Source organism: Panthera leo, chromosome B1 (genome assembly GCF_018350215.1).
Source record: "Panthera leo isolate Ple1 chromosome B1, P.leo_Ple1_pat1.1, whole genome shotgun sequence".
Classification (NCBI taxonomy): domain Eukaryota; kingdom Metazoa; phylum Chordata; class Mammalia; order Carnivora; family Felidae; genus Panthera; species Panthera leo.
Window position 1 is genome coordinate 119,349,469 of NC_056682.1, and position 27,795 is coordinate 119,377,263.

At 39.0% G+C, this 27,795-nt stretch overlaps 1 protein-coding gene across 2 annotated transcripts in view; it reads right to left on the reverse strand.

The window, feature by feature from the left end:
- Positions 1–26,916, reverse strand: part of NFKB1 (nuclear factor kappa B subunit 1) — a 118,233-nt gene extending 91,317 nt beyond the window's left edge. For both annotated transcript variants that reach the window (XM_042935815.1, XM_042935814.1), the window contains exons 1-2: positions 26,823–26,916; positions 1,477–1,522 (exon numbers count right to left, since the gene is read on the reverse strand). In XM_042935815.1, coding sequence (XP_042791749.1) covers positions 1,477–1,515 — 39 coding nt within the window. In that variant the 5' untranslated portion in view covers positions 1,516–1,522; positions 26,823–26,916. The remainder of the gene's footprint in view (positions 1–1,476; positions 1,523–26,822) is intronic.
- Positions 26,917–27,795: the final 879 nt, after the last annotated feature.

Here is a 27,795-nt window from a genome sequence, read left to right on the forward strand (position 1 = left end):
TTTCTGGCTCATTTTGTGCAGAATACTATGATGACATTTATCACCATATAGAAACTGTTCATACCTCTGTCCCTTGTATTAGAATGGCAGCTATATTAGGGTGTGTGTATCACTTCTGTAGTCCTCCTTAGTCAATGTTCTGATATGTAGTAATGCCTCAACAAACAGCTGATGAATGAATAAATCTCAATATTTTAAATACTTCTTAAAAATCATCACATTAAAAATTTAATATTGCTATTATACTTACCCTAGTGCCTGAAAGTTGCTTTCAAATGGTTTATCTAACATACATATAATATAAAAAATATAAAACACATGTCTATGTGTGAATAGACACAGAGAGAAAGAGAGGGAGGCAGGAGAGAGGGAGACAGAGGGAAAGATGGGGAAGAAGCAAAATATTAATAACCAACAAAGATTTGTTGAGTATTCAATATTTCTATAGGCCTGAAATTTTTCAAAGTAAAAAGTTGGGCGAAAAAGTTGGTATCCCTTCTTAATTGAAAATAGAATTATAATGAACAGTTTTATGTTCCTAAAACATATTCATTGCCCATTCAGTCTTTTCAACACCCCTTAGAGTGGGGGGGCCAGCATTCCTATTCCTTATTTCTTTGCAAATAAGAAAAGTGGGACTGGGGGGAGGCAGGTGTAAGTGATTCCTCAAGTTTAAAGAGCTGTTTGTTCAGTGGCAGCCAGCACCTACATAAAGATACTCGAATTCTAAGGCCAAGGTCTTTTCACTACACTAATCTTCCTCCTCATCAGATGAATTTTAAATACTTTGTGTTCCCCCCACAAAAGATACATTCAAGCTCTAATCCCCAGTACCTGTGTACTTTACTTAGAAATAGAGTCTTTGCAGAAGTAATCAACTTAAGATGAGGTCAGGCGGAAGGGTGGGCCCTAAATCCAATGACTGGTGACTGCATCAGAGAAGAGAGAGGGAGATTTGGATACAGAGACACAGGGAAGAAGGCGGTCTGCAGGAATGATGCAGCCACAGGCAAGGAGCACCGAGGGTTGCTGGTGACCACCAGAAGCTTGGAGAGAGGCCTGGGACAGATTCTCCTTCAGAACTTCCAGAAGGAACCAACCCTGTCATCATGTTGATTTTGGATTTTGGTATTCTAGCCTCCAGAACAGTGAGAGAATATATTTCCGTTTTTTTAAGCCACGTGGTTTGTGATAATTTGTTACTGTAGCCCTAGGAAATTAATATGGTAGTTATCATTTGATCTGTAGATATATAATTTTTATGCAACAGTATGTGTGATGAAAGGGTTTCAGTTACTTATTTTCTATGGCATGTCCTCTCTGACCGTACATGTAGGGACAAGGAAACTGCAAAGACAATTTAAAATAAATTTTTACCAATTTTAGAGTTTTCCTGATAAATATGGTGGCTGTTTCTATATATTTTAAAATATAATTACATTTATTAAAAATTATCAGTTAAATTATAATACTCACTTGTTCATGTGCTCCCAAATATGAATCGTCTTCTGCCATTCTGGAGCTATATATCAAAACAAAACAAAACTGTAAGAATGGAATGACACTTAAGAATATCGGACAAAGGGCTAGTATCCAAAATCTATAAAGAGCTCACCAAACTCCACACCCGAAAAACAAATAACCCAGTGAAGAAATGGGCAGAAAACAGGAATAGACACTTCTCTAAAGAAGACATACGGATGGCCAACAGGCACATGAAAAGATGCTCAACGTCGCTCCTCATCAGGGAAATACAAATCAAAACCACACTCAGATATCACCTCACGCCAGTCAGAGTGGCCAAAATGAACAAATCAGGAGACTATAGATGCTGACGAGGATGTGGAAAAACGGGAAACCTCTTGCACTGTTGGTGGGAATGCAAATTGGTGCAGCCACTCTGGAAAGCAGTGTGGAGGTTCCTCAGAAAATTAAAAATAGACCTACCCTATGACCCAGCAATAGCACTGCTAGGAATTTGCCCAAGGGATACAGGAGTACTGATGCATAGGGGCACTTGTACCCCAATGTTTAGAGCAGCACTCGCAACAATAGCCAAATTATGGAAAGAGCCTAAATGTCCATCAACTGATGAATGGATAAAGAAATTGTGGTTTATAGACACAATGGAGTACTACGTGGCAATGAGAAAGAACGAAATATGGCCCTTTGTAGCAACGTGGATGGAACCGGAGAGTGTGATGCTAAGTGAAATAAGCCATACAGAGAAAGACAGATACCATATGTTTTCACTGTTATGTGGATCCTGAGAAACTTAACAGAAACCCATGGAGAAGGGGAAGGAAATAAAAAAAAAGAGGTTAGAGTGGAAGAGAGCCAAAGCATAAGAGACTCTTAAAAACTGAGAACAAACTGCGGGTTGATGGGGGGTGGGAGGGAGGGGAGGGTGGGTGATGGGTATTGAGGAGGGCACCTTTTGGGATGAGCACTGGATGTTGTATGGAAACCAATTTGACAATAAATTTCATATATTGAAAAAAAAAACTAAAAAAAAAAAAAAAAAGAATTCCATCAGGTAGGGGGCGCCTGGGTGGCTCAGTTGGTTAAGCGTCCGACTCGTGATCTGGGCTCACAATCTTATGGTTCGTGAGATGGAGCCCCTTGTCAGGCTCTGCCTTCATAGCACAGAGCCTGCTTGGGATTCTGTCTCTCCCTCTCTCTGCCTTCCCTCTCCCACCCCCCAAACCTCATTCACAGTCTCTCTCGAAATAAATAAACTTAAAAAAAAAAAAAAAAAAAAAAAAAAGAATCCCACCATGCAGGAGTAAACCATATTATTCCAGTAAGACCAAACATAATCCTTTTAAAAAGATTTTAGGAGGGGAACATCTTCCTTAGAAGAGTAGTTCCTCTTTGGAATCTGAATCTAACAGCAGGAAAATTGCACCATCGAGGAATTCACACTTATGTACAATCCGAAATCCTTATGTCAAGCTCACAAAAGTGTCCTAGAGTCTAGTACAATCCATCCTCTGCATAAAGATCATACACACTCACATTCTTAGGTCATTCCTTTTTGTCACCATCTAGACTTGAAGGATTTAGTCTTAGCTCTTTGTGCAGATTATTTTCCAACCTTTCAAGAATTCTGTGATGGTCCTAGAACTGTGTCCAAGTTTTCTACCTGCTTCTTGAGCTAAGAAGCTCCGAGAAGGTCCTCCTGCCTCACACTTCCTTAGAATTAGGGATGGCCATTTGATGAAACGCTCACCGGTGGGCCATTGGAACTACTGTGTGCCATTCCCAGGTCTATTGCTCTAGGTCCTTGACATGCTTCCTTCGTGGTTTTGTTTCTTTTTCTCTTTCCTGCTGGATAAGACCTAGACGTGAAGAAGACCCAGCCTCTACCACATAGATGATGATAAGTGGCAGCTGACGCTGGTGGTGATGTAGAAAGAAATAAATTCCCTTGTTCTTTAACTTCGTGTATCGTGGGGTCTCGCTATTACAACAGTCTAGTCTTTACCCTAATGACTACATTACCTAACAGTCTAGTAAAGACAAAGTCCTCCAAAGAGGATCCTGGCTTCCAATGAAATCCTCTCCTGCTAGTGACCTCTGTGACTTAAAAGGAGTGGACAAGCCTTGTGAGGATTGCTAGTGGGATACAAAGCAGTGTCCAGCTTCAGCAAAAGGGAAAAGGCTACATCCTATGGAATAAGAACTCCATGCAGATTTTAAAGAAATATTTGTCTCAAATAAGAAAGATTTATAATGCAATATTCCTGCTGAAGATTTACAAATAACTGTAATCAATTAAGATAAGCAGTTAAATAAAGGAAAATTGCCCTGATACCATAGAAAGGAATTAAGTGATTCAAAATTCCAGAGTTCTTCCACTGCTGGGTGTGTGACTCTGGATATATGGCCTCTGTTTCCTTATATGTAAAATGAAAGGTTTTGATGGGATGGACCTTTGAAAACAGTAGAATTTGTTGAGCTTGGAGTTATGTTAGTTAGCTAACAAATGCTTATTGAAAGAACAAATCACAACTCTTTTTGTAAACCTGGATTTTTATATGTACTTAGGTATATATCTATATTCAAGAATCACTATAGGGGTGCCTGGGTGGCTCAGTCAGTTAAGCGTCTGACTTCAGCTCAGGTCATGATCTCACGGTTTGTGGGTTCGAGACCCACGTCAGGCTCATGCTGACAGCTCAGAGCCTGGAGCCTGCTTCGGATTGTCTCTCTCTCTCTCTCTCTCTCTCTCTCTCTGTGTGTGTGTGTCCCTCCCCCACTTGTTCTCTCTCTCTCTCAAAAATAAACACTTAAAAGAAAAGAATCACTATAATAAATTTCAGGTATTTAAAGAATACTAATAAAATAATAAGTGTTACCTTGAAATACAGTGCTAATACCAGTTATAATACTCTTGGGAACAATCCTTATTCTTAGAACACTACAGGACTCCAAACTTCCAAGAAAAATATTAAGACAATTTTTTTTATCTTTAGGTTTTTCGTTAATGTGAGCTGACTACGTGAATCCTCTCAAACAATCTTAGCACATGGTCTTCAAAACAGAGGTGAGACTGTTGACTTACTAAAATGACAGAATCCATTCAGTACCTGTTACTCTGATTATGTATGTGTGTGTAGATGTGTACATACATCTGTGGATGGTTTCCTGAACTTTGAATGGATAGATTTCAGTAGCAAGTGGCCCTCACTCTGATTTTAAAACTCATTCTTATGATGATCATTACTGTAGTTAAAACTTTAATTAAGGGGCGCCTGGGTGGCTCAGTCAGTTGAGCGTCTGACTTCAGCTCAGGTCATGATCTCGCAGCCTGCGAGTTCGAGCCCTGCATCGGGCTCTGTGCTGGCAGCTCAAAGCCTAGAGCCTGCTTCTGATTCTGTGTCTCCCTCTCTCTCTGCCCCTTCCTCACTCATGCTCTGTCTCTTTCTCTCTGTCAAAAATAAAAATAAACATTAAAAAAAAACACTTTAATTAAGATCTCTAACCTGTAGGCACAGGACAAGCTACCCAAGTAAATACAGTCCTCTTGCCAACATCATCCCCATGATTTTTGCACAAATGTGTGGCAAAAGATCACAGTTTTAAAAGCCCAACAGCAGCCCAAGAGATACCCAGGTGGTGATTAAAATATGAACTTTTACAAGCTTTGTAAGATAGTTAAGTTCGCTGTGAAGAGCTGAGGTGATTGTAATCCTACAGTGATGTCAATGTTAATTCATAATTTAAAAATAAAATGTCAAAAGAAACCAAGAATTATTTGGAAAGGATGAATCATTGAGTACTATTTGCATTAATTGTAAAAGCAGGGTTTATTACAAAGTTTTAAAATACCAAATAAGTCTTTGGAACTAAAGGATCAGGAAAGACCAGGGAAAGCCCCTACTGCCCCCCTACTCCCTGAGCCCTTCCTCTCACTTTCCCTTTGCACAGTTCCGTGCTTTTGAGGAAGGACCTTGAAACAGAAAGGAAGATATTGGGTTGACTGGTGAGAAGATGGGCTTAAGCTCTGCATCTCTCCTATAATGGTTGAGGCTTTCAGGAAAATTTTCACACCGTGGAAAGAGAAATAGAAAATGTAACTAGCTAGCAATAAAAACAGCTTCTCCAGGGAATTGTGTGTATTTCTCACACGAGAGGCATAATGTTATAACTGGCTATGTTCCGAATATGTGACGAGCGCTACATGAAATGCCTAATGGATTATTTTCTGCACATCTGTGACAATCTCACCACTGACACCAAAGGCCAGCACAAAGAGTTGTTAGTGAAGGCAGCAAGGCCAAGGCCACTTCCTTTCTTATAACTGGAGACATTTTCTAGGATCAGATATATTCACATTTTTTGAGGGCCCACTGTAAGAGAACATACTCTTTTTATTCTATTAGATTTCATAAAAAGAAAAAAACAAAACTTTTCAACCCCATTGATTTCATGACCGTCTAATGGGTCATAATCTGCAGTCGGAAAAACAGAATTTCAGGTGCCACTCAGAGGATGTGGGTGGGAACCAGAGAGATAGTGTCTCTATTTTTAAGATTATATTCAGCTATAACAGACCCTACTTACGTGTAATTTTAATACTTTATCCTGGTATGAGGAAGAATGACAAGAAAAAGAGTGACTTTTCACCATTTTTCTGTTGCATGATAAATTGATATAGAGAAAAGCTATGCTGGAGTTTCTTTCCTTTTTAAAAACATTTTTTTGGTTTATCTATTTTGACAGAGAGAGAGAGAGAGAGAGAGAGAGAGAGCAAGCGGGGGAGGGGCAGAGAAAAAGGGAGAGAGAAATAATCCCAAGTAGGCTCCAAGCTGTCAACTCGGAGCCCAATGTGGGACTCGAACTCACAAACTGTGAGATCATGACCTGAGCTGAAACCAAGAGTCGGATGCTTAACCAACTGAGCCACCCATGCATGCCTGGAGTTTCTTTCTATAGAGGAATTTTTTGGAGGAAGTGTACTGTAAGACATACACACATGTGTGCTACATTCAATGTGAAACATTCAACTGCGACTATCTTTTGACTCTGTAATTCCACGTCCAGAAAGTTGTACTAAAGAATTATATGAGTAAGCGTGCAAAAATAAATCAATAAATAAGGACAAGGATATGCATTGCCACACAAAAAAAACTGGAAACAATCTAAATGTCCTTTGATAGCAGATTGTTTAATTACAATTATGCTACATTCACACCTTATATATTATGTAACTGTTAAAAAGAATAATTTGGATCCATATGTAGTGACATGGAGACTATTGCTCCCTAAGTTATACATTCCTATGTTTTAATTTTCTAACTCATTTATTTGATTAGAAATAGACATTTTTAAGAAAAAAAAAAGAGAAAAATCAAATGCTGTGCTGAACATGAAGTTTAACTGTGACATCTTTAACAATTAATGACATATAGTGAATAAAACATGAAGTATAAATGAGCGAAAAATTTCTAAGCACTACTGGAATCCTCCTCATAATAAATATAATAGAAAAAAATTAACTTTAAAGGGCTTTTTATTTACATCTTTCTTGTGAGATATCGGCTTAATGATGATGAAAGAAAAGTTAATGGTGGGTTTGCTTTTCTCAGAATAGCTGATTTTTTTTAATTTTTTTAAATTTTTTAACGTTTTATTTATTTTTGAGACAGAGAGAGACAGAGCATGAGCGGGGGAGGGTCAGAGAGAGAGGGAGACACAGAATCGGAAGCAGGCTCCAGGCTCTGAGCCATCAGCCCAGAGCCCGACGCGGGGCTCGAACTCACGGACCGCGAGATCGTGACCTGGGCCGAAGTCGGACGTTTAACCAACTGAGCCACCCAGGCGCCCCTCAGAATAGCTGATTTTTAAAAGTTTTTGAAAAAAAAACAATATTTGCAATCTACTGCATTCAGATTTATATAAACTCATTTTCCATATTTTTCCATGCCTTCATCCATCTTCAGCTCTGGATTGTTTTATTTGAGTGCAATGAGACTATGTGACCAATGCAGAAGTGCTACCTCATAAGTACAAACACATTGCGGTTGGAGCCGGTGTGAGGTCCCTGTCACAATGGAATGCCACTCTAACAGAGATGGCAGATACATACACAACATTCAACTATTAGCTCATGCAAAGCTTATTAACATAGTTAATGGGACATAGTAAATGTTAACCATTTTGTTAGAGCATAATAAATATATGTTTATATTAAATTACAGGAAGGAAGAGTAATAGAGACAGTGAAGGTTTTAGGCATTCTGAGAAGAATCAAATGTCCACGGCCATGCCGCCTGAACGTACCCTATCTTGTCTGAGAAGAATCAAGTACTTTTCTTTCCTATTCTACATTTATAGGCACACTGCCACATTCCCTCCTTAACCCTATCCTTACCACTGTTGAATAAAATGCTTGCATTTTGCCACTAGGGACATTTGGCAATGTCTGGAGACATCTTTAGCTGTCACACTAGGTGGATGGTCTAGTGTGTAGAGGTTAGAAATGTTGCTAAACATCCCATAATGCAGAGGACAGCCTTTTACAATGAAGAAGCATCTGACCCTCAATGTCAATAATACCAAGAAAGAGAAACCCTGATGAAAGGCATCATATGACTTTGGTTCACATGTAGAAGGAAGTAAACTTTATTGATTACCTCCCAGAAATCAGGAATCATAGCTGGTGCTTCACATTTTTCACTTAATTTTCACAATATTCCTGAGAAATAGGGTCCCAGATGAGAAAACTGAGGTTTACAGACAGTAAGTCATTTGCTGAGGTTGACAGAGTAATGCTAGCTAATTTGACTCCACAGACTATAATGTGTTCATTTACCTAAGAGGCAGATGCGATCTTTTTCTTGACCTCTAATTTTATTCATTTTAATACAGCACTTTGCTGCAGGCTTCCTGAATGTTCTGGTTGGAGCCAGTCTACCCATAGCAGAACCCGAAAAGCAGAATAGGACTGTGACAATGCACTCAAGTGAGTTCTTCCTGAGATAATCAAATGTGAAGGTAAAAATGCCAAACAATAATAGCTCAAGCAGTAGTTGCTTTTTAGTTTGTTTTGTTTTAAATATCTCCTTTGTTCAATTACAAAGAATAGAAGGAAAATCAAGAGACTCTCTTTCTGAAATATGTCCATAGGAAACACCATAATTCACTAATGACATGATAAAAGTATGTATATCTTTAAAACTAAAGTATACTGAGGGGCGTCTGGGTGGCTCAGTCGGTTGAGCGTCTGACTTCGGCTCAGGTCATGATCTCGCTGCTCGTGAGTTCGAGCCCCACGTCAGACTCTGTGCTGACAGCTTGGAGCCTGGAACCTGCTTTGGATTCTGTGTCTCCCTCTCTCTCTGCCCTCCCCCACTCACACTCTGTCTCTCAAAATAAATAAACATTAAAAAAAAAAACAAAGCTAAACTAAAGTATATTGAAATATTTCTTGAATGCATTGCTCCCTTCATTAATTTAGTCATTCATTAAAAAAATATTTAGGCTTCTAATGTGTCAGTTACCAAAGACAGCAAAGTATACAAGAGTGCACTCCCAGAGCCTACAGTTGTGGTAGACTGAAAACAATGATCCAACATTCTTTGCAACTCTACCCAACAAAAGGTAAAATCGATTTCTCCATCCCTTGAATCCTGGCAGGCCTGTTACTTGCATCTGTACAACAGAATGAGAAAGAAGCGTGAGTTTTAAATGCAAGCTTCAATAAGACTTGCCACAACCATTCTTGCTCTCGTGGAACACTGCTGCCAAGGGAACAAGCCTGAGCTTGCCACTGGAGGATGAGAGATCATGTGGGGCAGGGAGGCACAGTCCAGGTTGACGCACCCCTAGAGCAAACAGCATCAGATGAGCAACCAGAAGACTTCAGAGGTCAGCAGAGCCAGCCCAGACCAGATGACCCACAGAGCCCACCAAATTGAGAGAAATAACAAATGTTTGTGTTTTAATTAGCTTTGTGGTAAATTTTTATACAGCAAAAGCCAACTAATGTGACAGTTTAGTAAGCAGAAAGACAAATAAGGAAAACCAATGCAACATGGTAAGTGCCATGGGAAATGGAGGGTGTGTATGGCATGGGTTAGTCATTGTGGTAATTCAGTAATTACATTTTCTTTGTTAGGGTCCTATTCACAACTCCCCCCCCCCCCCCGCCCAAATTTGTACTCATTTTTACTGTATTTGCTTATTCAGTTCCCAACACAAAGGAAACAAGTACATTAGCCAAAATTACTGTGATGTAAACACAAATAAAATTAGTACTGTTAAAACCTACAAAATGTAAATATTAATACATGGCTGCTAGCTTTAAACAGTGATATGATTAAAAAACAAATTATAGTATTTTAAAGTTTTTTTTAAAGTTTATTTATTTTGAGAGGGAGAGAGAGAGCGCACAAACTGGGGAGGGGCAAAGAGAAGGAGAGACAGAATCCCAAGAGGGCTCTGCACCACTAGCACAAGAGCCCAATGCGGGGCTCGAAACTAGAGATCATGACCTGAGCTGAGATCGAGAGCCAGATGCTTAACCAACTGCGCCACCCAGGCTCCCCAAAAACGAATTACAATCTTTTAATACTATCAACTCTCTAATATCTAAAATCAAATTAATTATTCCTGCAGCAATGGCCCTGTTCTTGACTTTCCAATTTCTGCCAGTATATCATTGTCTCAGATACACAGTCACCATTTCCTCCTTTCCTTCTCCTTATCTCACACATAATCAATAACTGATTTCTGCTGATTTCTTCCTTGTGTAATTTCTTGTATCTGCCCCTCCTATCCATTCCCACTGTTGTATCCTACTTGAACTTTCACTGCCTCACTTCTGAATGATAGTAGTAGTCTCCCTATGATTCTCCCTTATTGTGGTGTTTCTTCTTCCTTAAGCACCTTTCATATTATTTCCATATTACTTACAAGATAAAGTCAAAAGCCCTCAATCACTCAGCTTATTATATTACATTAAATCATATTACAAACATCACCTATTACTATGTCCTAACCCAAACCCTTTATTATAGGCAGATTGATCATTCAAAAATGGCTTGCTCATTGCCACCTTGTATTTTGTTTCACAGTAGCCTTGCATCCTGAAATGCCATCTTCCCAACTTAAATATCACCTACTCCTTAAGCCTCTACTCAAATCCGACCTCTGCCCAGAAACTCTGTATTTTCTCTGTAACCTATAGGTATGTTGTCCACATAAGGGCTATCACACTTATGTGTACTGGTGATTTTACCCTTGATAACATACTGTTCTACTGCAATTTAACTATACTTACATATATATAATCTTCTTAAGTGGATATAAATGCCTAAAAAGCAGACACGAGGGCTTTACTTCTTTGTATCACCAAATTAGTAACACTAAATACTTTTTAAAAATTAGTATTATATAAATGGTAGAAAACACTGCAATTTCAGATTTGTCAAAATGTGGACTTCAGTCATGTCAGGGTAACAATTACTGAGCTTGCCCTACTCAACTGTAAAACTGTACAAAATACTTGAAGCAATAATGGAAGACACTGGACAAGACACAGCATTGGGCTATACACCACAAGAGAATGGAAACACTTGAGGTGAGCTCTGAATTCACTTAAAAAAAATTTTTTTTTAACTTTTTTTTTTAATTTATTTTGAGAAAGAGAGAGAGAGAGCATGAACGGGGGAGGGTCAGGGAGAGGGAGACACAGAATCTGAAACAGGCTCCAGGCTCTGAGCTGTCAGCACAGAGCCCGACGCGGGGCGTGAACTCATGGACCGTGAGGTCATGACCTGAGCCAAAGTCGGCCGCTTAACCGACTGAGCCACCCAGGCTCCCCCGAATTCACTTTTTGACTGAGTATGTTCCAAACCATGACACAAGGAAGTAGAGTCCAAACAGAACAGCAATCTCTCTGGGCAGAGCATCAGAAATGAGGAATTTCCACAGAAAGAAAGGCTCAGAAATATGCATAGGGGTCACCTCTGGTCAATCAATAAATATTACGCAGTATTAGTGCAGAACCAGACTCTGCAAAGCCTACTGGAAAAAGATAGATGCCAGGGATCTAAAAGCTAAATGGAGGTTCCAGAAGTTTTGAGAACCTATAAGAGACATTGAAGTTCCAATTATCCAGGATGAAGAGATATCACTGAACAATCTGAGGATTCAGGTTTGACCCCAGAAAGATCATGCTATTGGGATAAAGAACATACCCAAGAATAAAGGCTACTCTAAACTCATCTTTTTAAAAACAGGTGATTCACCAGTAAATTTATTGCCTATTACCAAAAAAAAAAAAAAACCCTCAACACTCTTGAAAGGAAGACCAAACTACATACTCTCTACAATGTAGTACCCACAATGGACAATAAAAAAGGACAAAACATATGAAGAAGTAGGAAAATATGACTCAAAAGAAAACAATGACACAAATTGTGGAATTAGCAACCAGTGACTTTAAAACCATTAATAGCAATATGTCCAAAAATATAAAGGAAAAGATGAATATAATATATGGATCAGGAATCCTGGAAGATAAATTGAAATAAAAAAGAAAAAGAACCACGGAAAATTTTATTTACTTAAAAAATTTTTTTTAGTGTTTATTTTTGAGAGAGAGAAAGAGAGACAGAGACAGAGTGCAAGCAGGGGAGGGGCAGAGAAAGGGAGTCACAGAATCCAAAGCAGGCTCCAGGCTCTGAGCTGTCAGCACAGAGCACGATGTGGGGCTCGAACTCACAAACTGTGAGATCATGACCTGAGCTGAAGTCAGACACTTAACCAACTGAGCCACCCAGGGGCCCTGGAAAATTGTAGATCAAAATGGGATTTCACTAGGTGACCTGATCAGCATATTGAAAACTATAGAAGAAAGGATAAATAAACTTTACTAATAGTCAGTAAAAACTATCTAAAGTACAGAGATAAAAAGCAGAAAGAAATTAAGATACTTTTAGTGACCTATGAGACAGTATCAGGTGGTCTTACATATGCATAATTTAGAGCCCTAGAAAGAGAGAGAAGAAAAAATATTTGAAGAAATGGCCAAGAATTTTCCAAACATGATTTAAAAATAATTTTTTAATTTTATTTGTTTATTTTGAGAGAGAGAGAACACAAGCAGGGGAGGGGCAGAGAGAGAGAGGGAAAGAGAGAATCCCAAGCAAGCTCCACACTGTCAGCACCAAGCCTGATGTGGGGCTCAAACTTACAAACTGTGAGATCATGACCTGAGCAGAAATCAAGTCAGATGTTTAAGAGACTGATCCACCCAGTAGCCCTCACAAATATGATTAAAAAAAAAAAAAAAAAATCAACCCATAGATCCAAGAATCTCAAAGATCCCCATGTTGGATAAACACAAATAAAAACATGCTTAGTCATATCACAACCAAATTGATTAAAAAAAAAAAACTTAATACAAAAGATGGGGCTTCTGGGTGGCTCAGTTGGTTGCACGTCCAACTCTCGATTTCAGCTCAGGTCATGATCCCAGGGTCGTGGGATCCAGCCCTGAGTCAGGCTCCACCCTGAGCGTGGAGTCTGCCTAAGATTCTATTTTTCTCCCTCTGCCCCTTTACTTTGCTCATATGCTCTCTCTCTCTAAAATAAAATAAAGATATTTTTATTCTATGCTAAAGTAATGCTAAAGAAAACAATACTAAAAGCATCCAAGGACAAGGGAGAATAATGATAAGCATGATGGCTGACTTCTCATCAAAAATGATGGAAGTCCTGAAAGACAAAGTTTAGTGTACAGTTCTATACTCAGCAAAAATACCCTTTAAAAATTAAGGTGAAATTGACATTTTTCAAATAAACAACAGCTGAGAGAATTGCATGATCAGTAGGCCTGCTGCATGTTAAAGAAAGTTTTTCATGCTGAAGGAAAATGATACCAGACAGAAACTTGTATCTACATGAAAGAATGAAAAATGCCAAAGATGATGAAAATGTGTGTAAGTATAAGGCTTTTTTTCGTATGCTATTAAAAAAATACAACATATTTTGGGGTTTATAGCATATGCAGAAGTAAAATGCACAACAAAAATAGCACAGAGGAAGGGAAAAGGACAAATGGAAGTATACCATTGTCAAGTTCTCACACTATATGTAAGAAATTATATGTAAGGAATGTTATTGCATTACTTTATGGTAGATTCAAGGATGCATATTGTAATCCCTAAGGTAACCAGTTTAAAGTATAGCCAATGAAGGAGATGAAATGGAATTTAAAAACTAAACTTGACTGGGGTGCCTGGGAGACTCATTCAGTTGAGCGTCCAACTCTTGATCTCAGCTCAGGTGTTGATCTCAGGGTCATGAGTTCAAGCCCCACATTGGGCTCCATGCTGGGTGTGAAGCCTACTTAAAAATAAATAAACAAGTAAAAACTAAACTTATTCAAAGATGGCCAGAAAAGAGGAAAAAATGAATAAAGAGCAGATGGCACAAACAGTTAATAACTACCAAGATGGCAGCTTGGTAGTTGCCATCTACCAACCAATAATTATTATTATTGCCAACAATAATAACATTAAATGGAAATGAACTAAATGAACCAAAAGAAAGTAAAGATAAGTCAGACTGGACAAAAAAAGCAAGACCCAAGCTTATGCGTTTCATAGGAATTACACTTTAATATAAAAGACTCAAATAGTTTAAAAGTATCAGGATGGAAAGTTATGCCAGTTACACCATGGAAATACTAAACATAAAAAATCAGGGTATACTAAAATATCACATACAGTAGCCCTCAAGAGAAGAAATATTACCAGGGGTGAAGAGAAACATTTCTTAAGAATAAAAGGGTTAATTCATGACAGAGAAATAATGATCTTAATGTGTATGCACATATTAACAGAGTTTCAAAATACAAGAAGCAAAAAGTGGCAGAACTAAAGGAAGAAACAGAAATCTCTATAATTATAGTAAAGATTTGTAACACTCCTCTCTCAGTAAATGATGAAACCAAATCAACAGAACGTCAGTAAAGATACAGAAAATTTAGAACAACATCATTAATAAAACTGAATGCTTTGATTTTGAAAAGCACTTAGTTCTATGCATTAGAACTGAGAACACTCCACCAATGAGTGTGGAAGACACATTCTTTTCAAGTGTACATGAAACAGTCACAAAGACAGACCATACGCTGGACCGTAAAACAAGACTCAATAAATTGTAAAGAAGTGAAAGCATACAGATAGGTTATCTAAACATAATAAAATTCAATTAGAAACCAATGACAGAAAGATATCTAGAAAATCCTCAAATACATATAATTAAGTCAAGATGCTAAACTGTGGGGGAGAAAAGTACCTCTTAGAATCAATAAACCATAGTAAATATAATCTCTTTCACTCTGTGAGAGAAGCATCTAAATTCTTGCTCTATCATGTCTTCCGTAACCATGGAGGACAGGGATTTTCTTAGAAAGATCAGAATGCATTCCAATGTGTTCCATAAGTATCAAATCTTTGCCTATGCTTGTTTTCTTAATCTAGATGACTGAAATTTATAGGATCAAAAAGATGTTTTAGACATTTTCTAATCATAATTGAGTTCATATATATTAAACGTCAGATTCCATTCTAAGTAAAATTGCTTTTTATTAATAGCATAGTAGGATAAATATGGTGAATGTAAATTTGTATAGCTAGAGAACTTCTCTAAAGATTACAGTATATTAGATAAAACCTTACATGTTATAACTGAAGTCACTCATGAGCTACTGCTGCCTTCCATTTCCATATAAAAACCAATTCAATACATTTACTCAAAGTGTGAGGTCTTTCATTCAGGTGGCATCAGAAAAGGATTTGACTTATTACAGATTTCTTTTCTAAAAATAGAGGATGATGGTGGGGGAAGGGGATGAGGGATGGATAGGTGGAACATAGGGGATTTTTAGGGCAGTGAAAATACTCTTGTATGAAACCATAATGATGGATACATGTCATTATACATTTGCCCAAACCCACAGAACACGCAACACCAAGAATGAACCATATATAAACTATGGACTTTGGGTGCTTGCAATGTGTCAATGTAGGTTCATCCCTTGTAACAAATGTACCACTCTGAAAGGAGATATTGATAATGGGGAGACTGCTTGTATAGGAGCAAGGGTATATGGGAAATCCCTTGTACCTTACCCTCAATTTTGCTGTGAACCTTAAACTTCTCTAAAAAAATTAAGTCTTAATTTAAAAAATGGAGTGCAACCAAATTTTAATTTCATGTCTGATCTTCGTCTTATGTGCCATTTTGGAGTATTTGTACTTTCAGGTTGAAAAGGAAATAGACCTCAAGAATTATGAATTAGAGATTAATATTTTGACCAGATATAGAGAAACTGATCAAGTTCTCTTAAATTTGAATATGACAACTTCAGTTTGGACTTCATTTTTATTTATCCCCAAATGCTGATAAAAGTGCATCTTTTATGTTTTAAATGAAAAGGACTAATTATGTGAACCAGCAACACTTGGTTCTCTGGATGAGGTGACAATTGCCCTGGAGGGAGGAAAGGGTTTCCTTGAAGAAATGAGCACAACAATGACCTTCCAATTACCCACACACAAATGTGATCTGCAAGCATCAAAATCAGGCCTTATACAGGGACCTTTCAGTCCTGGAATCTAGTTATGAAGCCATTTCCACACTGACCACTCACACAGATAAATCCTTCAGTTTATGCAGATGCCAATGTATAAAGTGAGCAGGAAGAAAAAAGTGAACTACACTCTCCTCCATGTCTGATAAGGTCTGATGTGAATACTCCTTTCTCCCACATCTCTTTGTCAGTGACCTTGACTGTTGGGCAATAAACAAAATATTCACTCAAACTCATAAATGACATATTAATATGAAATGTGATTTGGTTTATATATTTACTAACATATTTTGTTTAGTGATTACAGTCTGAAATGAACTGACCTTAGTTAGGGCTTTTAACTGTACCACAGTTCTTACTTGTGTGAAGCTTATTGTTAGCACCTTGGAGTAATGAATTCATTCAGTCAATTCTCAATTGTATGTGGATGAATTCATACATGGACTCATGGAATCAACATGCATATAATCTAAAAGTCATTAATTGAAACCTTTTAAATGAGAGTGAAGGGTAGGTGTCCTGACCATGAAGGGGCAGAAATAGGGCTTTTGGGATGCTGGTAACGTTCTTTCTAGAGCACCACCTAAGTTAAATGTATTCACTTTGAAGTAAATCATTAAAGCTGTACTCTTATGATTAATGCAATCTTTTAGTCATGTGATTCTCCAATGTTAAAAAGGATGATGTAAGAGAAAATGTTTTAAACTGAAAATACATGATCTAAGCTCCATGAAATTATGGACTTCTGTCTTGTTCAGTATTCCTAGTACCTAGAACTTAGCATATGGAAAGGACCCAACATATATTCAAATGAATTAATGGTTAAAAAAGAAATCCAACTATGTAAGGGCAGAAAAGCTTATATAAAAAAAGCAGATTCCCCTACCCCACATCTCCTCTTCTCCAATCCCACTTTTCAGAACGACTGGCTTTTTTACATTCTTAACTTTCTCTTTTTGGTTTTCCTGGGGTTCTTTTCATATCTCCAAATACTATGTTTATACCTTTTTCCTTAATTTATTGATTTTAGACATTATGTTCTTGTTCTGACAGATGAGGATTGAGCTTACATTACTACCACTCCCCTTTTTCCCTCCTGCAAATAAAGTTATAATCAGTGAGAACTTGAACCCATTCAGAATTAAAATACTGAATTTTATATTCAATTTCTGTATCAAGATTGCCTTCAATTTCTTTGGAGAAATATGAATGTAAGTTCATAGCAGACATTAATTTATAATGAAAAGAGGTAACCCCAGAAGCACCTGATGTCAAAAAGAAACTAGACTAAGACCACATATGATAACTCATAATCCAAAAATAAACAGTTCCTCATATTACCATAATGACAATCAATAATAGGGGCACCTGGGTGGCTCAGTCAGTTGGGCATATGATTCTTGATTTCGGCTCAGGTCGTGATCCCAGGGTCATGAGATTGAGCCTCATGTTGGGCTCCATGCTGAGCGTGGAACCTGCTTGAGATTCTCTCTCTTTCCTCTGCCCCTCCCCTGCTCGTGCATGCTCCCTCTCTCTAAGTTAAAAAAAAGAAAAAATTGTCTTTGTACTTTCTCACATGTATTTTCCTTAAGTTGACCTATCTCAATAAGGCAAGAAAATCTGAAGTCTTCCGAATAATACTATTATATCAAAGAAACAAATAATTTTAGAAGTAGATGGTCATTTAGCCTAACCCTCTCATTTTTTCACAGAGAGAAAATGAAACACAGAAAAATTAATTAATTTGCCCAGAGCCACACAGCTTAATCAACAGCTACCTAGTCAGTATCTGCTGACATTCTGTCTAGTTATTTACTTACTCATTTAGCAAACTTATTATGTACATGCAAAGTAACATAAAATCCCTGCCCTCAAGATATTTTCCGTCTAGAAAACATAAGAAGTCAGAACATGGACTGAGAGCACATTATTATGCGAAGATCAGAGAAAATGGATAGAGGATAGAGAGAAAATTGGCGAAGACTGAACCATGCCTGAAGGTTGATTAGTTGGCCAGGAAGGGAAGGGCGCTCCTCACACAGGGAGGGTGCAGGCAGAGACAATCAAAGTGCGAAAACACAGTGGATAGGGAACTGAAAATTGATGTGGATGATTTGAGAAATAGAGGATGGGTGAGGAGCAAGGGTGGGAGGTGAGCTGTGCAGGAATCAGCTTGTGAAGACAACAGAGATTCATTTCAGAAACATAAAGATTGTGACATCATCAGACTTGCACTTTAGAAAGCTGACCTTTATGTTGGAATGAAAGATGGAACAGGAGGAGACAATCAGGAGGCAACGTAAAAATGAAAGCTAGAAATTCAATAAGGAAAGGATGGATTCTGGAGGTGAGCAGGAGGCTGAATTAATAGAACTTGGTGATTGGAAGAGATAAGTATGCATATAGAATAGGTTCCTAGATTTCTGGCATGGGAACCTACTGAATGGGCCATAGCGGGCTAACAAGTGCATTGCTTAATGTGGGGGAAAGGTAGCAATTTGGTGGATGAGGATGACGATAGATTTGATACTGGGATACTGATGGGGGTATCTATGTGAATATACTTAAGAGACTCGGCAATAAAATTATTGTTTCTATGGTTTCCTTGAATGACTGGATTCCTTCAGTTTAACAAGTATTTAGTAATTATAGCACAACTGCTCCCCAAATCATCCATCTATTTCAACACAGGACTGAACTACTCTCAACAACCTGGACTAATTCCTATTTGGCTATTATAGTAGACTTTCTAAGAGAAATGGGATACTTTCCCTGTCCATCATAAAAAAGAACATCAGGGTCAGTGACTCCTAAGGTACTGTTTTAAAATAGGAAATATTAAATGTTCTAAGGTGTGTTTAAATTTGGTTCGGTGTCTAAAATGGGAAATTCGGTAAACACATGGAAGAAACCATAAAGATATTTTATTAAACGAATGCTATGTTATGGCACGAAAGCAAGGAAATACATTTAATTGCTAAATACCATGCTTTTGACTTTAATTTCCCAGGTGTACTGAGGTTTGCTTAATCACAACTGACTTCTAAAATTTTTTTCAGAATAAGGGGGAAATAACCATTGTTTTCAATTAATCAAAAATAGGATAATCCACAGTGAAATGCCTATTGAAAAGTTCTTTTCAATCTCTCTCTCTTTTCATTATGACCCTCCCCTCCTGATACACAGAATTTATCCTGTTCATATTCAAGTCACAAATAAAATTCAGGACCTAATTTTATAGAGGACTTTCCTGCTAAACATTACTTATGCTTTCATTATTCTTCATTTTGACCAAATTTCTAAGACTCACAGGTTAAACACACACACACACGTTAAGTATTTAACTTACATCCCTTACTATGTATTAACAGCATAATAAATAGGTAAAATAAATGGTTATGGTATGAGATTGGCTATGTTTTTGGCTCCTGCTAATCTATCTCCAACAAAAAGTATTTTCCCAGTCTTCCTGGTTGGCTTGAAATTAGCATTGTGAATACATTTTTAAAAGTAATCTTTCGGGGCGCCTGGGTGGCGCAGTCGGTTAAGCGTCCGACTTCAGCCAGGTCACGATCTCGCGGTCCGTGAGTTCGAGCCCCGCGTCAGGCTCTGGGCTGATGGCTCGGAGCCTGGAGCCTGTTTCCGATTCTGTGTCTCCCTCTCTCTCTGCCCCTCCCCCCGTTCATGCTCTGTCTCTCTCTGTCCCAAAAATAAATAAAAAACGTTGAAAAAAAAAAAAAAAAGTAATCTTTCTACTGTCTAGATTTTATATTAAATTTTAATTTTATATAGACCAGTATTTTTTTGCATTCCCTTAAGTACTTTCCTCAATATCCAAGAGAATTAAAAACATTAAGTTTAATTTAATTTTTATTCTTTACTTTCTTCATGCTCCTTTCTACCTTAAATTTCCTCTGTATAAAAAACCATTCATACTCCTATCCTTCCACATCACCTTTATTTTAACATTATTTTAGAAAATGTATTTTGAAAATGTATTTAGAAAATGAGGAGGGAGGGGGCAGAGAGAAAGGAAGAGAGGGAGGGAGGAGAGAGAGAATCCTAAGCAGGCTCTGTGCTGACAGGGCAGAGCCGGAGGCAGGGCTCGATCTCACAAACTGTGAGATGGTGACCTGAGCCAAAATCAAGAGTTGGACGCTTAACCAACTGAGCTACCCAGGCGCCTCCTATTTTAACTTTATAAGTCATAAAGGTGCTTGTATTATTTAGACAGCATTATACAAGATGCTATAAATTGTAAGGGATTCTTTTCCTTCAACCTCACTACCATTCTTAGTCCCTGTTTAAAAAAAACCAAAAAACAAAACACTGAAGTTTATAAATCAAGTCTTAATGATCAAACATGAATAAATGGTTAAATCCTAAAAAATAAACCTATACCTAAGTTAAGAACTGCTAGACAAAGAAACTCTTCCAGTATCAATAAAACATGAGTCAGGAATTCATGTTAATGTTAAAAAAAGAGTCATTCTCATCATTCCTAAAATTCTTATCTTGGAAGGCATATTTTCTAAGACAATTAAGTAATTTATTTGCACTCTTTGAATTGCAGGCGTGGGCACAGAACCAATAAATTGGTAGACTGACTATGGACTCTGTCATCACTTTTAATTTTTCTTCTTTCATGCTTGATATATGTTAGAATTGATTTCTGGAGATAAAAGCTGACTTCTGGAGGGAAAGGTATGTCCCGACATTGAAAGACAGTGTAATATGTTCAGTCCAAATCACATGATAAACAATAATGAGTAACAAATAATTTTTATAAACGACTGCCATTTATTATAGCAATCGAATTTTTTTTAATGCTAAACGCTTTCTATAGAGGCGTGCTTAACTTTATGCAGGTTTTGTATTTTTTATAAACAAGAAAATCTCACCTACAAATACTACTCATACATCAAGAGCCTCAAACCTACAAAAAATCCATAGCTTTATTTTCCAGTATAGAGTGTATGAATTGTCCACAGATTTTTGACTAATAGAGGACAGTATTATAGTTTTGTGTTTTTGTTTATGCTTCTCTTCATGCCCAGAAGATGTAGACTGAGACGATTATATAATGCAACACAGTAGAATTCATCCCTCCCACAGAGACTTCTCTCAGGGAAGCTACAGGAAAAGTACTTGGATTATTTTATTATTTAAACTAACAAACTCTGCTGCTATTCACTGTGAGTACTTTTGTTTCTTTAAAGTATGTATTCATTTTGAGAGAGACAGAGACAGCGTGAGTGGGGGAGGGGCAGAGAGAGAGAGAGAGAGAGAGAGAGAGGAGAGAGAGAATTCCAAGCAGGCTCTGCGCTGCCAGCACAGAGCCAAATGCAGGGCTTGAAATCACAAACTGTGAGATCATGACCTAAGCCGAAGCCAAGAGTCAGACGCTTAACCAACTGAGCCACCCAGGCACCCAGACTGTGAGTACTTTGTTCAACAATGACAGCTTTACAGTGCACTTGTTATATAAGTAAACATTCAGTTTCTTCCTTCCTTAGTTTGTTGGCAACAATAAAAATGACTGATTATACATATATTTGTAAATAATTTTTAAAATTAATTTTTGAAGCCTGAATGTATGTTTGTAAGTGTTCAAAGAGAGGTCAGTGTCAAAACCAGAGTTAAGTGGGCAGCAAAGCAGAGTGGACTGAAATCAGCAATTTCCAATAAAATGGTTCTAACTCTCCCTGGGGTCAGGACACCAGGACTGTGAAGTGTTGGCCTTGTGCCCTTTCCTAGTCTGGAGGGTACGTTTCATAAATACTGTCTCATACAGAATACCTGATTAGATTTAGAGTTTCAAGGACAGTTTTCTGAAAATGCTACAAGAGAAAAATAATCAACAAAACCCTGACACAATGAGGTCCTGGGTTTTACAGTGTTGCAAAATCATTAAAGTATTAAAGTGGAAAATACAGTAAACCTTGCTAACTGCCTCCTCATTCTTAAGGTTTTCCAGCTAGTAACTTTCCCCACCTCCAATTTTTTATATGCGGTAAGTATTTAATTCTGGATAGCTTAACACATTTTTTTACTTTTTAATTGATTAATTTCAATAGGCCTTAACAATCTCTGGATTACAAAGCAGTGTGTATAGCATTGTTTCTTTTTTTGGAGATACTAATATTGAAATTACAGTTTCAGTGGAGCTCAGAGAAATTCTAGAGTAGCCAAAAAGTTACATTTTTTACATGCATAAGCATCTTTTATCATTTCAATTACTTTATTACCTTGTTTCAGAAGTGCCTTTAAAATTTGGAAACTAAAAGCCATTTTTCCCCCAGTTCATAGACTCATCTTTCAGAATGAAATGCTTTCCTTTTGGAAGGCACTGGATACTTTTTAACAAATTATTTGTTCTAGTAAATTTCAAGTGCTCCTTAGATAAGAATATAGTATTTAGGAAGCAAGAATTAGTTTTGGGGTTCTTTCTTCCCAGAAGATAAGGCAAAATAGTGCAATTTTTGTTCCTTGCAGAAAACAGTTGCCCTACTTTTGAACAAAACAAAATAAAACTTATGTCATTCATTCACTAAAAAATTGTTATGGATTACCTACTATGTGCCAACAAGCACAATGCTGAATGCCGGATAGGCCTTTGTCAGTATAAATTAGATATGTTTTCTTTTCAGCTGGAACTATAGGATTTTGATTCTTTCAGATAGCTCTTTTCCTGCCTATTATTTTTTCCTTTAGATTCTTTTTAAAAAAATAATTAGCCTCTTAATAAGCCATACAGAATCTTACTTTCTTCTTTAAAGCTCCACCAGTCAGAATCTCTTTTCACCATTTAAAGAAATGGAGTCTATAAATAGTTTGAACTTATTAATATCTATTGAAAGTATGGGCCAGAATAAAACCTGGTTATAAGATTTTTGACCTAATGGTGAACTATAAATAAAAAGTAATAAGCCAGTCTGTAATGGGGAATTAAACTATCCATTTCGTTATTCTAATTGCAAAAATAGGCAACAAATTAAAGGAGATGAAACTTGTACTACTAATAATTAAATCTATTAGTTCTTACAGAAAAATGAGGAGAATAATTGATTTCTTTTTAAGATTTAAAATACAATGATATTTTTATGAATAATACTCTAAACAAATATTTTCATTCATACTTTACTCTTGAGGATTCTATAATCTTGAACAAATCACATCTTTTATTACTTTTGTGTAAAACTGTTAGGCTTTAAATTATTTGTAGTGAAGCAATCAAATACTATTTCACAAGTTATTTTCTAAACAATTAGCTGATTTTCAAGGGAAGGTCTATCAGCCTCAGCTGAAATATGAAAGACAGGACATTAATTTGCACCCAGGAACACCCTCTCTTAATACAGCAGAGACCAAAAGTATAAAGCAAGTTTATCATCATGGAAAGAATGCTATTTTTTTTTTTTTTTTATTTAAGAGTGAGGCACTAGATACTCATTAATGAAATATTACAAAGACAGGAGTCTCAGTTATGTTACTCTATTAACTCTACCAAACTATGTGGTTTCAAATATTAATCTTTATTGTTTAAAACAAAGGTCAAGGAGCCAAACTAACCTGTAGAACGGTGCCACAAGTCCAAACATTCTTTCCTAAGGCTGAATGCCTCTAGTTCTTAAAAATCCTCAAGGTCTCCTAAGGAGTGACATGGTCAACTCATTGCGGTTCTAAGGAGTGACAGGGTCAACTCGTTGGGGTTCTAAGGAGTGACAGGGTCAATTCATACGGGTGCATATGCTTCTGATAGTTTACCTGCTCACCTCTGAGACAACTACAGGTGAGTTCAGTTATTTGTGGGAGGTGCAAGAGTGCGAATGAGAATCAATTCTCAGGAAGCAGCATAAATTGCTTCAGTGTGGTCTACTGGTCTCCAAGAAGCAGTTGTCAATTAGCTCTGACCAGACATAAATGTAGACGTAGAGGAGAACGTTTCAAAATGTCCTCTAACACTAAATTTCTTTTTTTCCTTCTCTTCCTTCTTCTGTTCTTACAACGTAGAACAATCACGCCACCATAGATGATTCATACTATAAACAGAAAACCAATCAATCTCCGTACTAAAAGAAAATTTATGAGAAATTTTGTATAGCCATTGATTCTAACCCATCCATTCCTGCTAATGTGACTCCTGTTCAATCTGAAGTCTTGAAGAGCGTAATGTGAATGCTTATTCTGTTGGTTAAACTATTCTGCATTTCCAGATACACTTTATACTGCAGTTATCTCTATGCTCAGAACAGCACATCTACGAAGAAGTTCTGATGAAGAAAAAGATGATATTTTGACTACTTTATCAAAAATCCATACAAAACTCATATTTTTCAAACTTATTATTTTAAAACATCAATACTGTTCTGACTTCTCCCAAGTTCAAACTAATTGAAGGTTATGAAGTAACCACTTCCCCCCAGAAGCCAGAACTTTCACCTCTTCTGAACAGGGGGAATACCTCTCATAAATTAGGTAAAAAATAAGATCTTGCTGATTGAATGATAGTCCAAGATTCCAGCAGCCTGTGATTTCTTATCTAGATCTTCTATCTACCACAATGAGCCATCCCTGAAAGTCAAGGCAGTAATTTCATCAATTATCTGAAAGTTTGAAAGCAGTAGTAAAAACAACCTGCCTAAATACCAGTTTCTTAAACCAGCCTCAGTTTGTTCCAAGGAACATGACAAGAGAAATACGAGAAATATGATCACTAAACCTAAAATTCTGCGTATTTCAGACTGAGCGTTTACCATCGGCAACTCAGTCATCACAGATGGGCTTAAGAGGCAGAAGTAAGAAGGAAGTACAAAGATCAAAGCAGTGCTTACAAAGGGGAAGGACTATTTTTGTATACATACTCCAGTATTTACTAACTCAATTTGAAAAACAGGGTGTTTATTCAGCCCATCTGAATGACAACTGCTGAACATTAGATCAAACTGAAATTTGAAAACAAAGACAACAGATTTTCAAACCCTAATTTTCAAACCCACCAAGCCCTAATTGGATTATAGCATTTCCTTTAAAAAGTCTTTCAAACACATTAGAAGTGATTTACTATTCACAGCAAGCAGTATTTCAGTGCCAGCATTACATCTACACATAATGAGCCTTTCTTTGTGTTCACATTTGTCCAGTAGGCTGTGGCCCAGGAAGACATTTTATCTAAACAAGCTCCAGAGGGCATTGAGGAGTTGCAGGTATATTAATATGGATGAATAGTTTCAGGAGATTTCATGTTTCCGTTTATGATACATGTTTAGCTCCCCTTAGCAATTTAATTACACGATAAATGTAAAATGCTACAGGAAACAAATCTTTGTATTTCCTGTCTTCCCAAGTTCATAAGCTCAAAAAATACTTTGCTTCAAATTATTTACATAATTTCTTTACTGCATCAAACAGTAAAAGGATTCACCTCTAGAAAGCATAATATTAAAATTAGGAAAACAACATACTTCAGCTAAGAACTTTATTTTAATCAAGATTCCCTTTTAGTTTTAACAAACACTATGCAATTTAAATTACTCAAGAATATTCAATTGAGATGCTTTGCTATAAAAAAATAAGCACTGAACATCTTAATCCCAAGCTTCAGGGTTTACCAAAGATCACCAGTTGACAGAACATTTGTATGCCAGAGTTATTAAATGTTTTAGTAATACTATAGTCATTTTCTCAGATTATGGGCTTTATAACAATATCTTTAAGTTAAATATAGTTATTTAATAAGCTGCAGTGCTGAAACACCCTACTTAACAAAGTCCATGAAAATGTCTTAAATCTTGATAATCAAATACTGTGTCATCAAGTCCCATTTAGGTTTCACTACAGACCAATAAATCAGGGCAAACATCTCCATTGGTATCTATTTGTAAAGACTATAGGAAAACTTGTGTTTAGGATAGGCTTTGTTTATATCATCATTCTTGTTTTGGAGGTCATGCACGACACCCGGTGCTCCGGTGCCGATGTCCAAGTGTTTTACATAATCGGTGTCTAAAAAGTGCTCTAAGTAGGTAATTTCTTTTCTCAGACGCCAGGCCCTGTAGGGTCAGTACCAGGGCCTCCTTATTTTTTGAAAAGTAAGGTACAGATTCTATAGTAGGTGAATATATTATGTCCTGGTTGGGGTGTGCGTGTGAAGCAGAGGCTTCTTTTTGAAGTAGGGGATGAAGGAATAAGGCTGTTTTATTCAATTGGGGGGGGGGGTGCTGGGGAGGGCTTTCCCAGTCAAGAGGACTGACATACACTTCTGCTTTCATTTCATGGACCGCCCTTAGGTGAAATCTGGTTCAGCACTGCACCAACCACCTTCCCCTCTCCAAAGCGCACCTCAACCCCCAAGCCACCCGCCAAGGAGGGGGTAGGGGTGGGGGTGATGATTTTAAAAAAGTTTGCAAGAGTTCCCCCCTGCTTCCCGTTCCCGCCCGGCGCTGGGACGCGGGGAGACAGGGCGGCCCGGGCAGCCGCGGCCCTCTGGCCAGCCGGCCCCTGCGAAGTCCAGATGTGCCTTTCGCCCCTGTCGCCAATCCCATGTGCCTCTCAACTCCTGTCAACCTGGTCCTGCGTCCGGTCTAGCCCAGCGGTTAGCGCAGGAATGAGGAAGTCTGAGCAGGTCTAGGGGGTGCGGGGCGGGTAGGTGGCGGGACTCGGGCCACACGTCCCCGGCGTGGCCCCCACTTGCCCGAGTTCGGCTTACCCTGGTGGCGAGTCCGCGCTCGGCCTCCCTGCGCCTGTGGGCTCCCCTCCCGGGAGGCGAGGGCCTGCGGGCTGGGGAAGGAAAAGGCGGCGGCCGGCCGGGGCCGGAGCGGGTCCCGTGCGGGGCGGGTCGGGTCCGGGCGAGCGGGCGCGCGGTCTCGCCGGGCCGGGCCACAGTCAGCGCCGCGCCATGTCCGCAGCGCGGGCGGAGGCAAGCGCAGGGCGCGCGGTGGCCGGGCCGCGGCGGTGCCGCCTTCCCGGCCGCGGCGGCTCCGGCCTGGGCTGCGCTGGGGCTCTCGGAGCGGGGCCGGCGGCGGGGCGCAGGCCGAGGGCGGCGGCGGCGGCGGCGGCGAGAGGCCCGATCGACGGGAAGGGCAGGGGAAGCTGTCAGCGCGTCGCCGGGCCGCTCCGGTGGCGAAACCTCCTCTTCCTGCCCCGGCTCGCTGGTGCACTTCTCTCTCTTTCTCTCTCGCTCACTCTCTCACTTCCTGGCTGGAAATTCCCACTGACGTCGAGAGAGAAGACAGACAGACGGACACCCGCGCGCACGCAGCGGGGGCGGGAGGTGGGGTCGCCGCCGGGGGTGGGGGAAGCCCGCACTTCTGGGGGCGCCGTGCGCCCCCGGCCCGGCCTCGCCGCCCAGCTCGGCTCCCGCCCCTCGGGGCCGCTACGGGGCGCAAGACTAGGGGCGCGCGTTCGGCAGCCCGGACGCCAGGGTGCCCTGCGGGGCTCCCGCTCCTGGGCGGGCGCTCCCGAAGCCCCGAGGACTACAGCCGACCGGGACGCCCCCTGGAAGAGACTGCGGGGCCGAATTGTCCCGGGAAGCAGGCGGCGCGGAGGCGGCGGCGGCCGCTGCGAGGCCGTTGGAGCCTGGCGGTCCAGAGCCCCTAAGGACAGGCCCAAGCATCTGGAGGGGATGATGGGGCGGCCTGGAGCCAAGCACGCTGTGTATAAAAATAAATCCCATCTATGTA